Here is a 13,325-nt window from a genome sequence, read left to right as displayed (position 1 = left end):
TCCGCTCGGCCGCGGCCCCGCCTGCCACGGCGCCCCGCCCGCCGGCCGAGCAGCAGCGGGCCGAGATGGCGGCGCTGGCGTCGTCCTCTCGGCGGCCGCAGCCGGGGGGGCGGCCACCGGCTGCCGGGGGACACTCCCCTGCTGAGGGACGCGGCCGCCCTCCGCGTCCCGCCTCCCGCTGTCACGCACCGCCGGCGCCGCGGGGCGGGGGAGGGCGGGCGGCGGGGGGGACACCGTGCGGGGGCACAGCCAGGCGGGGGCACAGCCGGTGCGCTGGGGGACGGGGATTGCTGGAGGGAGTGTCCCGGATAAGGTAGGCGCTGCCAGCGTGCCGGCGGCTGCTCGGACGTGTGTTTCCCTTTCACCTCGTGAGGATTCGCGGTTTGTTTTCTGACACAGGGTTTGAACCCCCCACCCAGAAATGAGGAAGGTTTTGTGCGTGGAGCCCGTCATTTTCATATACCTTTTTGCGACTTCCCTGACGACCCCGCTGGTGCAGCAGTTTATCTACCGGCGGCTGTGGGAGCAGGAGTACAACTCCACTTTCGTGAGCGATAGCAATGTCAGTCACTGCGAGCAGAATAAGAGCAGCCCGACTTATATTAAACAGAAGGTAAGACGGGGGAAGAAGTAACAATTGTAAATAAACTTGCAGCTAGGAGGTGCTGCCTCCGCGTAATCTCCTGTTTTATAACCTTACTTAACCTTTTATAGACAGAAAAGCTGTAGCTTTGCAACCTGCTCTCACTTTACTGTCTCATTGCTCCTGTGTTTCACTGTAGGTAGTGGTAGTGCTTTAAAAGACAAAGATTTGTCTCCAAGAAGATGCTGAGATAAATTCGTATTGTAGCAGGAGTTGAAAATCATCTGAGAGGATTTGGCCCGAATTGGCATTGCGCTGACATTACAGCCGGTACAACTGGAGGCTCCTTGTAGCGGCTCATGCATGTGTTTGTGAGCCGTCAGTTGCCTTTGGGGCTCCTAGTGTTCTTTGTAACCATGTGAAGTTTAAAAAATGTCCTGTAATTTTGAGGAATAAGATCTAGTTTAGAATACATTTATTTCAGAGGAATTACAAGAATGAGGAACAGGGGAGGTGAAAATAAAAAGGGTTGTGTTTTTAAAATGTGAAAAAAAATTTAGCTGATCTTTGGACAATCAAATATAATTGATGGTTTACCATTCAGAGTACTAGTCTGCCTTGTTGAAATACGAAGACGTCAAGATAGCAGCATCTCACAGTCAATTACATTTTTAGCATATTTTCATAATTCAGCATGCTAGATGGTGAATTGTTGGTTAGTACCTCTTTCATTGCACTTCTAATGCAGTTTTAATGCTTCTATTCTGCTAACTATGAGCTGAGCTGCCAGCAGGAGAGATGGTCATACTCCATTTTCCTTTCCCTTCTCCCACCATGTATTATTGTATCTTGAAATTCTGCAGTTACAGGTTATGGTTTGGATTTGAGTGGGGCACTGATTCAACAGAAAGCGCATGTCTTGGTTTGAAGTGTTTGCTTTTTGAGTGTTAAGCAGTACATTGCTCTGACACTCTGTGGCCACATGATTGCTGTACCTAACACGGGAATAGCAGAGGGAACATATTTCCAGAAGAGATACAACAGAACCATCCTTGTCAACAACAACTGACAGTTGGGTTGGATTAAGTGGAGGATTAAACCACTGTAAGGTCAGAAAAGTAGATGACTTGGAATACTAATTACACAGAAGGTGGAGTTATGGAAACAGTCAGCTGGCATTCCCTTATGCTGCTGAAAAGGTGGCGCTTGAAAGTTTTTGCTCACATCCCGTATTTGAATTTCTGATGTGCTGCGTATATGCAAGACTGAGCACCTGAGCTTATCTGCCTCATTTGTCATATATAAAAGAAGATTTTTAATGGTACGTGTTTTCATTGAAGGTGATCAAAGAAATAATTCAGGATTTTTAGTGTGATGTAGGTTCTTTGTCATGTGACAGAAGCTGGTCTTAGTAGAAAGAATGTGAAAGTAAAAGGGTTAATAGAATTGTAGTCCAACATGACTTCTGGGCTGACCCATGGAGATAATAAACAATTATTATCTGAGTAATTCTTGTATTTTATTTAGTATTAGCTCCCCGTTTGGTGCTGTGTCTGGGCATTTTCTCATACAGAACAAGCAGCTCTAAGGAAACCATAAGTTGTGCATACAGTTCTAATTGCAGAGCCTATCAAGAAACTTACATTTCAAAAACATTTTCGTATTTTGCAACCCTCCCCAAATTCAACCTGACTTTCAAATTGCCATCACCTATGGTTCTGGATATAAGTCTTCATATTTCTTTTTGCAAAACACTAAAGCAAAGTCTTATTTTCAGCTGAAGTTTAGATAGCATCTCTAATTGAGGTGGTGGTGAATTCACACATTACAGGTCTTTTGGTTACAAAGTATAATTAACTTGATATTTGAGACAGCAACAGCAGTTGAGTAATGGCCAACAGAACTTCTTTGTTTCCGTTTCCTGCAAAATTTCCATTTGCTCCATTTCAGTGATTGCCAGTAGGGCATGAGCTTTTGAACAATTACTCTCTTGTCTGGGTATCTTGCCTACATTTTTATACCACACTTGTTACCATAGCGTAAGAATTTAAATGCTCAAAACACCCATTAATTTAAGTGGAAACTGGTCTCTGTGCTGAGTAATAATCCTGTGTATGGGCCAGAGAGTAGACCCACTAACTTAAATCCAAGCCCTTTCCCGAGGAAGTGTGAAGTAGGTGTTCTGGATTTTGCAAGACCATCCTAATTGACATATGTTTATAGATGTTGCTCTTAGGAGTGTTCCTAAGAGGCTCAGTTTGAGATTAACTTTTAGAAGCACATCTCCCTTAATAGTTAATTTGGTGCAAATCCTTATATTCTGAGAATGAAGAAACTTTATACTAATCTCACTTATTTCAAAGAAAAATGTAAACAAAATTTGAAGACAAAAATCACTTGTACCCTGCAAAAAGGTAGAATATAATTCAAAATGTACAGCAGCTAGATTAATTATTTCTTACAATTTGAAGAAAATTAGTCATTTTATAATAAAGTGAGTTCAAAGGTAATTTGAGTATAAGCTGAAGCATTCTGATCACTAGCTTGGATAATACTTTTTTATTATCTCAGAAAGAGCTATATTATTAATCATTAAATGTGATTATCATCCCATTTACTTATCCAATCCATTCCTTTGTTACTAAGTAATATTTCTTTATGAGTCTGTCAGTTTATCATGTCCTGTACATTGTTCAATCTCAGGCACCGTGCTTCTCTCTTAATTTAATCTTTATGTAAATTATTGCTTCTTCATTTTCATTGTTTTAATCTTGAAATCAGTGATTTTAAGATCTATTTCTGTCCATTGTGAGTAATTTTTCAGAGTAGAGTGAATTTGCAGATTAAAAAACTAGACCTTTCTCTTCAAATGTATGTAGTTGTATTGATTATTGGAGTTACATAATTTTAAAGGAGCTGAGGGTTTGACCTATTGTTTTCTGAATTTGTTTTTATTGGCTTTATAAAACCATAAAGTAGATAGTTGCATGCCTTTCACTCTACATGGAGTTTTCCTGTACTTCTGTCTTTTAGTCATCTTGTTAGAAGACATCAAGTCATTTATGTCAGCAAGTGTATGGTCATTTGTGGTATCTGGATGTGTAGCCATGTTCTTTATGTTGCACAACTTCTTCCAAAAGAAAGACACGCTAATATTTGCTGTTTTATTCCTTCAGTGTGGCTTAGCAATAATATTTGTATTATATGCTTAATGTGGGTTGAGATGATATATAATAATATTTAATTTTATTTTTAAGGCAGTATCATTTGTTTGATGTTCATGTCTTTGAACATGATGGTTCTAGTAAAGAAATGATGTTTGCAACTACATAGAGTTCTCTTCGTCAGCAGTGGAGGAGTTATTAACATTTTCTGTCTCAGTTTGTTCAGTCTTCGTGGTTTTGACCCTTCCAGAGTGATAACAGTGCTGGACAGTAGGACACCGTGAATCCTATGGCAGTCAGACACCATAAGGGAAGAGAGTAAAAGACTTTGTAGTGCTGGGAATCTTGAAGGCTTTCCTTGAGGACCTCAGGATCAGTTGAATTTTCCTCTTGCAGTAAAACCTGATATCTTGTAAACAAAGGAAGAGACTGAACTAGAAAGTCATTGTCTTTGCCTGTAAATATAAACATGAATTTATAAAGCATTCATCAGCTTTTAAAATTGCCCAGAATACATTCCTGTAAGTTCTAGGGTGTTTTGAATTTTATGGATGCTACTCGGTCAGGATTATGTTAGCTACGGACGAATACATGGAATATAGATCAATGCAGGCTGAGAATGGTGTGGGCCAACTTACACAGGTGTACCTGCTACTGATTTAAGAGTGCAGCCCCTGCCCAAGTCAGTGTTATGCCTCAGAAAACTTCATGAAAACTTTCAGTGTGACTTTATTCTCTGCACCTAAAGTTTAACTTAGAGAGTATAAAGGGTTTGTGCAAAAAAAGTTAATTCCTTTTCTCCCGCTGCTCTTCTGTCTGATGAGATGGTTTTCTTTGAAAGGGCTGTTGTGGCTGCTGTCTGTCAAGTCTGCATCTATGCCTTAAAAGCAAGATCTCAATCAGTTTGCTGAGTATCCTTTAGCAGCTGCATTCATAACAAGATCTCTCTTTTTTATTAACCTCCCTTTAGTTTGTTTTTTTTCCTGCAGCCATTCATGTTCTGTTAAATGGTTGTTTTTCAGCTACATTTGATTTTTATGCTTCTGTTAAAAAGAATTATGAAATTTTCCCCAGAATGGGTGTTTACAGTTTATTGTTACAGTGTTAGCTGCTGTTCATGTGACACCTGCTGTAGCATATGTATAGAGACATCACTGACTTGGACAGTTTCTGAACCCAGAGCTTTACAGTGTTTGCAAAATTAGTTAATTCACATATCTATGAATCAATATAATATTTAATGCTGTATTTCACATTTGTAGTTGTTATTATTGTTAGTAGTAGCAGTAACATGGTACACTGGGATGTTGGAGCAAATCCTGATCTGTTTACTTGCATAATTTGCTCTACTCCATGACTAGTTTCTTGTGACCCCCTCAGTAGAATTATTTGTGAGGAAAAATGTGAATAGGGAGCATGGGGTTCCTCAATCAAAGACTGGTTTACTACTTGTTTCTGAGTAGTATTAAAATAGCCCAGTGTCCTTTTGCCATACCCTGTATTGAAGGAGTACCAGCTCTTGTAAATGCGTATTGAGAAGAATTATTCTCTCGTGTCCATTGAAACTTCCCTGTTAACAGCACTAGTAAGACTGTGTCTTAAGAACTAATTTCTGGTTTAAAATGTAACAAGGGATATTTGAGGAATATTGAAGATCAAATTACAAAAGCAGGAGTCTGAATATGCAATTCCTTTGTATTAGTGATTACTGTAATATAATGCATTCTTATAAAGTAATGTGCTATATTTTATTATACCATAATATGTCATATAATCTTATAAAATTACATTGTATTTGGTTTAATAATAGTATAATTTATAATCTATAAACACATACTGTGCTATTCATCATATTGCACCTAATAATTATGTAAATAATATTGTTACAGATTCCCCCCCCAATGCATTACAGTATTTACAATTATTTTTATTTTCTCTTTGCAGGAAGTTCAAGAAAAAGCCTCTGTTTTTAATATGCAGTTGGACTTAACTGGGGCCATTCCCAGCCTTATAGTTGCCTTTGTCATTGTAGCTAATGGGGATCGCCAGGGACACAAAAGGTCTTTAGTTTTACCATCAGTGGGAGCTTTGATTGCTGGTATTAGCCTCACTGCAATATCATATTTTTCCTTGTCACTCTCTGTCCTATTTGCAGTTGCATTTGTTACTGGACTGTTTGGGAGTATAGCAACTTTCCTTGGAGGAGGCTTTGCTTTTATAGCAGATGGTTGTCATGATGAGAACCAGAAAACAACACGAATAGCTGTAGTGGATTTGATTTTTGGACTTGTATCGGGATTGGCAGGACTCTCATCTGGCTACTTTCTAAGAGGAATAGGCTTTACGTGGACATTTGTGACAGCATCTCTGCTTCATGTCATTAATATCATCTATATTATATTTTTTCTGGAAGATACCATAGGTGTATCTGAATTCCAGCAGGAGGTACCAGTATCCTATAAAGAACTTCTTAGGGAGACATTTTCTGGAGTGTACATGCTTTTTAAAACTGCCCCTTATAAAAAGAGAATTTTAATAATTGTGTTACTTTTTGCATTTATGACTTATATGTTTACTATGCTTGGTGGGAGTTCGCTTTTTACACTGTATGAACTGGATGAGCCGCTCTGCTGGAATGAAGTATACATTGGATATGGAGCAGCTGCATTCACTTCTGTCTCTCTGACCAGTTTTTTAGGAGTTTACTTATTTTCTAAATGTCTCAAAGACATTTATATTGTCTTTATTGGGATATTTTCTTACATTGGAGGAATGATCATGGCTGCCTTTGCCAAAACTACCCTGCTCATGTTTTTAGGTAAGTTCAGAATCAGTTTTTCCATGGTCAACAATATATATGACAATACCGCTGTGTTATCTGTCATGAATGCTGTTGTTGAATATTGGACATACTATCTTGAAAGGGCCATAGAGAGGTAAAATATACATGGTTGATCAGACTGATCAGACTGATTTGATTAAAAGATGAAACGTGTGGAGAGAACAGAATGAATTGCTTATGATTTGGTTTCAGTGCCATACAAATATATTTGATTTATTAATTTCTCTGTGCATGGATAATTGTGTCTCAGTGCACTTCTAGTTCTTTCCTGTTGCCTTTTATTATCGGAGGAACTAAGCACTCAAAAGTGCATGACTAATTCATTTGCAATGTATTTGTAAAATCCTGGATTTTAATTACTTCAATATCTCATGATTGCTTTACAGTGAGAGTGCCATCTTTGTTCTGCCTTATGCCTATTCCTGTTCTCCGATCCATGCTGTCAAAAGTGGTTCTCACTGGTGAACAGGGTGAGTAGCATTTGGTTTTAAACAATAAAATAATATGGTGTTTCAAAACAGAGATGCACCAAGATTACCTTTAAACTAACAGATCTGTACTGGTATTTTAAGACTGCATGTCTTTCAAGTTCCATATAATATGACCCTTTGTCTTGATATTAATGGCTTTTGATTCTGAATTTAATATAAACAACATTGTGTTAGAAACCACTGTAAGTTTCCACCCTCAAAGGAGATACTATTCTTAAAATAAAGACCATGGGGAACTTGAAGCAGAAGAATGCTCAAGATTTATACAAATGTGATTTCACAAGGGCTTCTACATTCACAAGATTTTGACATGCAGAGAAAGATATATTTTGTTATTTAGTCAGTGTCACACAAATTTAAAAAGGTAAGCAGTAGGTGGTCAACCTTCAAAGCACTTGAAAACAATTAGACTTGAATTTTTAGCTATGGAGGAACACATCTTCATGGGTGCCTGCGGCTTCTTAAACATGTCCCAAAAAATGCAACACATTACTTCTCGAAGTCCTGTCGTTATGGAACACAGGAAAAAACGCATATCAGGCCTCAAAATGTGGTTCCAGTATCCCATATTTTGCTTTTGGGGAGCATATATTTTCTAGATTTTGGGAAACACATGCTTTCTAGAAACATTCTCCCAAGTTGTTTGGTTTTATTTTTTAGAAGACTAATCTTTGTATACTAAAACAAAGATCTCTTTTTACTAGCTGTGCTAACATAGACCTCTGGTTTTGCAGTTTCTTAGCATTCTTTAGGGCTTTGGGTACTTGAGTAGTTTGATGCAGGAATCAGGTTGCCTCATCATCCTTTTCTGCTTACATACAGTGATCTTGTTTGTGGTCCCATGATTATGAATACAGCTTGGGAAAACGTGTTCAACAAGACACTGATGGGATAGACTGCCACCCCAAAGGGTGGTTCAGTCCAAAAACTGTTCTTTCTTTCTTTTCAAAAATGAGAGGGACATGGTTAGATGCTGAACCAGCAGTCTTCATTGGGTCAGTCTTTTTGGCATACAGGAGTGAAGATTAGAGAAGGAAGAAACAATAAAGGGAAGAGTGAGAATAAAGAAGAAAATTGGAAGGGATAAAGGATGGAAGTGTGTAGAACACGGTTAATGAGGATAAACAGGTTGAATTTCATGTGATAAGCAGATTCAAGAAAGTAGGAATGGTGACAGAATAGTAGCAAAGAAAGTTTCCATCAGCAAAATGTTTTATTTTGTTTTTTTTCATTAAAAAGAACAAGCATTTTGTAGGAGTTTCCACAGAAGACATTTCCATAGCAAAGTATGATACTCTGATGCTTTTTACGTGTATACTTGCAAAAATACTGTCATAGATCTTTCAAAACATGTTTAAAAATGTCAGTATTTTGAAGAGGTTTTATTTTGTTTTGTTTGTAATTCACCCATTTATTTTTGGCAGGTGCTGTGTTTGCTTGTATTGCCTGTTTAGAAGTTGTGACCGGCAGTGTTTCAATTTCAGTTTTTAATATTCTGTATGCAACTACTGTTGCATGGTTTTCAGGCTTTAGCTTCCTCCTATCGGCAGGTCTTTGTCTAATTCCACTGACTGTCCTGTGGTAAGTACAGATCAGGAGGGTGCTTCTGACTGCTTTTGCCAGTAATTTCTGTTCTGACATGAGTTGAAGCTGAATGGTTTAGTGTGGTAATTCTCAGACTTTACTATTTTCTAGTGTGTTGTAGAAGCTCCAGTTTCACACTTTTTCTCTGATCCAGCTACATTCCCTTGGCCTTATGCTGTGAACTTCCCCCAAAGTGAAGTCTACCGTGAATGTACCGCTTGTGGGACACATCATAGCCTTGCCCACATGTGTGTGCCTTCCCTTGGTTTGAGACCTTTACATGGTCTTTTTTACAGGAAAGCCTTTCACAAAGAACAAAAGTAACAGATCTCTTGAAATGCATGAGCTTAATTTTGCAATCTGAGCTCTTCTAGATGCTAATTAGGGTTACAAACATGACCAATCACGCCATGAATTTAATGGAAAGCTCTCTGTCCTGGTCTTTGGTCATACCTTGTGACCCAGTGCCATTAAAATCTGTAAAAGATTTTAAGGCCCTAAAGAATAAACCTGTAGACGTGTTCAAAAAATAGACCTCTATAGCAGTTGTGTCTAATCGTATCTGGTGACCATCTAGTAATACTGACAGTGAAATACCATTATTCATGAGTACTCATAAAAGCAAAGGTCACTTTATGTTATTTCCAATATAAATTACTTCTTTTTAGGATGCTGAAACAAAACTCTAAGTGACAGAAGGATCATTTTTCATTAGATAGATTTATATTCAGGGGGAGGGGGGGAAAGGTGTATTCCTTAAGAGGGTGGCACGCTTGCTAGAGACTTGTATAGTTTTTCCTAATACTTAGACTTCACCTCAGTCACCTTTTATCTTCTATCAACTGCACTTTAAGATTTAAATAGGCAGCGATAATGCTGTAGCTTTAGAACATTTCACATCATTTTAAGTCTGTACCTGCTTCACTACAGATATTTACCATCAATCAGTCCATCTTGCCATCAGGACTGTAGTCCATCATCACCATAGATTTTTGGAAGTTATTTTTCTTTATCTTCTATCATTATAGTGTTTCAGGACCCTTTGAATAACCTTTCTCTGAACCTTTCTTTTGAGAGTGTCATGAAATGTTGCTGTTAGAGAGCAAAAAGGGTGGTTGTTCCAGTCTGTAATGGACATGGTAGTCGAGTACTTTGATCAAAGACAGAGTAATGATATTGTCTGACTTCTGTAATGAGTACAAGTTGTGTCATTGCTTTTGTTTACTAAGATACATCAAGAGCTTTGTGCCACAGAAGATGGCCATACAGAGCTATCCAGTATGTTTGTTGGTGCTGAATCAGAATGCTGTAAGTAACTATCTCAACTAAAGATATCTGTCTTATCTTTGTCTTACAGCTGGCTTCTGTGCACAAGCTGGAATGGGGAGGACTTGGCTCTGCTGGTACCTGAAGAAGTATCCAGCATAGAGAGTGCTGATAGTTGAACAAAAGATCCACACACCTGGGATTTCTAATCTCACATGCAGTGGCAGAGACCATTATGTCATACAGAGACCACAGAGATAACACAACACAATCTCCAAGTGGCCCTGCAGCAATAAGCACTAAATTGGTAGCACTCTATACCCAGTCTTTCAGCACTTGACTAAAGCTAGCTCTTAACTATGCAAATAGGCAGGCAGTTGAGATTATAATGCTGCTTTCAGCGTGAAGAAAAAAATTAGGTAGGGTGATACTCCTTCCACTTACCCTTTCTCAAGTTTGAGAATGTCAGGTATGGATTGTGATACATCTTGTATCATTCTAAATGGGGTGACAGAGATAAGTTATTAACTCAGAGGGTGCTGGCAATTCTGCTGAAGCCATTGGAGCTTGTGCCAGATGAGGATGTGGTCCACTGTGTACATCTTTAAAGTCCCGTCTTAATGATGAAGCCCCCAAACCTTTCTAAAATTACTAAAAAGGTATTTTTTTCAGAAAGCAACCAACCTGGAGGCAGTACTTAACATCTGCTGTAAGCAGACTTACTGCTCTGCAGCTAGCAGAGTGTTTGTGTAAGTATAATGTATGATGTGTGGACCTTGCCTGTGATTTAGTTTTTAAAATGGATTTTTACACAGAACTTTCAGGAAATTTCCAGCTTGCAGAGTGTGAAGTTCAGCCTGTGCCTACATTTTGCAGAGGCCATATTGCACATTTTTAATTTTCCATATATTAGGGACTGCGTACAGACATCTCTATTTTTTGTCCCAGAGATATTTCTTATTTTCTAGTTAAGTTGGTACTTGGTTTAAATGTTTCTTTTAGTGAAAGGCTGTAATAGCATTTCTTATCAGTGGATCTTTATTTTCTTCACAACCCTGAAACGAGGTGACCATATCTGAATCATGAATCTAATCATCTTGCAACAAATACAGCATAATTATATGAGCAGTTGAAGAGCATTTCTCATCTTCAAAGCACTTTACAAATGCTATTAAGAACATCCTTCCATAATAGATACTCTCTTCCCTCTTGCATAGGGAGAAAAATTAACAGAGAGGACAAGTGACATGCCCAAGGCCACAGTGCAAACTGGTGAGACTGCCAAACCTAGGAATCAGTTTCAGCTTTGACTCCTCACCTTTTCCCTTGAGATCTTTAAGTAGAAATTATTCTGAGTACTAGCTTCTGGAGTGCAGAGTGGAAGTGCAAATATAACACCATGTTAGAGACCACTCCCATATGTTGATTTTTTTAAGAGTTTGACAGCCAATACTGTTCTGATCTCTGAAAGTGGTGTGTGACTTGTCCCCCAAAACAGATTAGACAGAGAAGTCAAAATCATGGAAAGTGGCTGACATTTAGTAAAGGAAACCTCTAGGAAAGCAACTATGATGTGGGAACTCACTTGCACACAGCATAGGATAAAAATGCACAGACATAGCATGTGCTGTATAACTGATGACCTGCTTACAGCCATTGCTACCAATCACATGAACAGAGAACTCCTGCACAACTTTTCAGTGGTACTCCACCAAGAAATAGTAGTACTGCATCATGATGATACTATTGTAGATCCTTCACAATTGAAGAATTGCATCATTTGCAAGTTATGTATTGTGCTCACTGAGGTTTGAAAGAGGGTTCAAATAAGGTAAAGGAGAGCTTACAGTATTCAGGAGACCACTGCCTGCTCATCACAGGTGAAAACAGTACCATTTATCCAGGGCAGAGGGAACAAGTATTTACACAGCTAACAGCTATAGCCAGCTCTTACACTTCTGTCCTGAACTACGGAGGGTGATGTTAGCAATTAAAGATCATTAGCTTTTCCTCGGTAGTTTAGACACTGGCCAGAAAATAAAACTGCTTAACTCTCCTCCTTTGAGGTGCCCAAGTTGCTGCCAACTTGTGGGCTGAGTTCTACAAGTAGGTCCAGAACATAATGAGTACTTGTAGAGAGATTTAGAAAACACTGATGCAAAGGATTTCAGCACAAAGATTACATTGTCTTCCTCACCTCTTCATTATGCAGTTATGTAAGGCTTTCTGAAATTAACTATTCCACAGAAAACTGCCGGGGGGGGGGGGGGGGGAAGCAAATGAAGAAGGGGCGTGTGCCTTCACTTCCTCTTCTTTGGTGCACACCTCCAATAGCACTGAGAAGGCAGCAACAAAGCAAGCCAGTTCTATAGTGGTGGTGTGTTGGTCCAACTGAGAACAAGCACGTACACTTCAGGAATGGCTTTGTTATGGTTTGCTTTTACTGTACAAAGTACGTGCTGTTTGCAAAGTATTTCTGGTAGATGCAGCATTTAGAACTGGCTGTAAATTTAGGTCCAAACACCAAGGATATCATGGCGAGGCTTCGCGAACGAAGATTTGGGAAGGCTCTATCCACATTTGCTACAGGCACGTTGACCAAGGATATGAACTGTGTTAAAATGCCCAGCATGGTGCAAGCTGAGGAACCCAAGTACTAATATGCTTCAGATTAATAAATCAAAATCTCAGTTTATAATAATTGTTTTATTTGTGTATAATGCAAATGATTTTGATATAAATTAACAATGAAGTTTGTTTTTTTTAACTCTGTTGCATTTCTAGTTCTTGTACTTTTTAAAATTTTGACAAATGGCCAATGGCATAAGTGGTAGAAGAATGTTTGTGTAAACAGAAGAAGCAGCACTATGGTATCATCTATTTTTTGTGATCATAACAAACAAACAGCAGAGCAGGAAGATGTGCTTTTACCTCCCTCTTGTGCCTGGGGAGAGGAAAAAAATGCTGCTGAGAATATCAGTACCAAGAAAAGGCAGGGAACTGCAGAGCAGGGACAGCATGGCATGTGGAAGAAGTCAGGGTGGGGGCTTCTGTTGCACCTGCCAGAGCAGTGGATCTGGAAGTGTTTTCCTCCCTGTGCTCTGTCAGAGTCTGTCCCAGCTCCACTGCCAAGGCATGGCACGCCTCTGTGGGTTGCTACGTGCAGTATCTGCTTTACAGAATGAGGCTTATATGAAATGGGGAGAATGGGCTGGGGCAGAAAGCCCAGTCCCCAGCCCAACCCCCTGCAGCACTGTCTGAGCATAACCCTTCCTCTTTATCTCAAAAGCTCTTTGCCTCAGTCCTGTTTGACTCCCAGTACTTTTATTAACAGCATAAATTCTTGCACAGGCCTCTTACGTATACTATTTGCTTTCCAGCCTGGCTAAACCCCT

The 13,325-nt window shown here is 39.2% G+C and overlaps 1 protein-coding gene across 4 annotated transcripts; it reads left to right on the top strand.

Moving 5' to 3' along the window:
• The first annotated feature begins 202 nt into the window (after positions 1-202).
• SLC46A3 (solute carrier family 46 member 3) lies at positions 203-12,192 on the top strand. Of its 4 annotated transcripts, none has more exons than XM_017818569.1 (6): positions 203-313; positions 400-613; positions 5,692-6,565; positions 6,976-7,059; positions 8,505-8,661; positions 10,022-12,192. In XM_017818569.1, the coding sequence occupies exons 2-6, from the start codon at positions 422-424 to the stop codon at positions 10,107-10,109; spliced, it is 1,395 nt and encodes a 464-aa protein (XP_017674058.1). In that variant the 5' UTR covers positions 203-313; positions 400-421; the 3' UTR covers positions 10,110-12,192. The 4 variants fall into 4 exon arrangements, with proteins under 4 accessions (XP_017674058.1, XP_017674061.1, XP_017674060.1 ...); XM_017818571.1 differs by having other exon boundaries at positions 262-313; positions 420-613; XM_017818570.1 differs by having other exon boundaries at positions 282-308.
• The last annotated feature ends 1,133 nt before the right edge of the window (positions 12,193-13,325 follow it).

This window comes from Lepidothrix coronata, unplaced genomic scaffold, assembly GCF_001604755.1.
Source record: "Lepidothrix coronata isolate B3197 unplaced genomic scaffold, Lepidothrix_coronata-1.0 Scaffold69, whole genome shotgun sequence".
Lineage (NCBI taxonomy): Eukaryota > Metazoa > Chordata > Aves > Passeriformes > Pipridae > Lepidothrix > Lepidothrix coronata.
This window is presented reverse-complemented; position numbering and strand designations above follow the sequence as displayed.

What these genes read in the sequence shown, in the direction of transcription:
- SLC46A3 (XM_017818569.1), top strand. Translation starts at nt 422, where the DNA reads ATGAGGAAGGTTTTGTGCGTGGAGCCCGTCATTTTCATATACCTTTTT. An exon ending in CGACTTATATTAAACAGAAG is followed by an intron (nt 614 to 5,691) that starts GTAAGACGGGGG and finishes TTCTCTTTGCAG; the next exon opens with GAAGTTCAAGAAAAAGCCTC. An exon ending in GGTTCTCACTGGTGAACAGG is followed by an intron (nt 7,060 to 8,504) that starts GTGAGTAGCATT and finishes TATTTTTGGCAG; the next exon opens with GTGCTGTGTTTGCTTGTATT.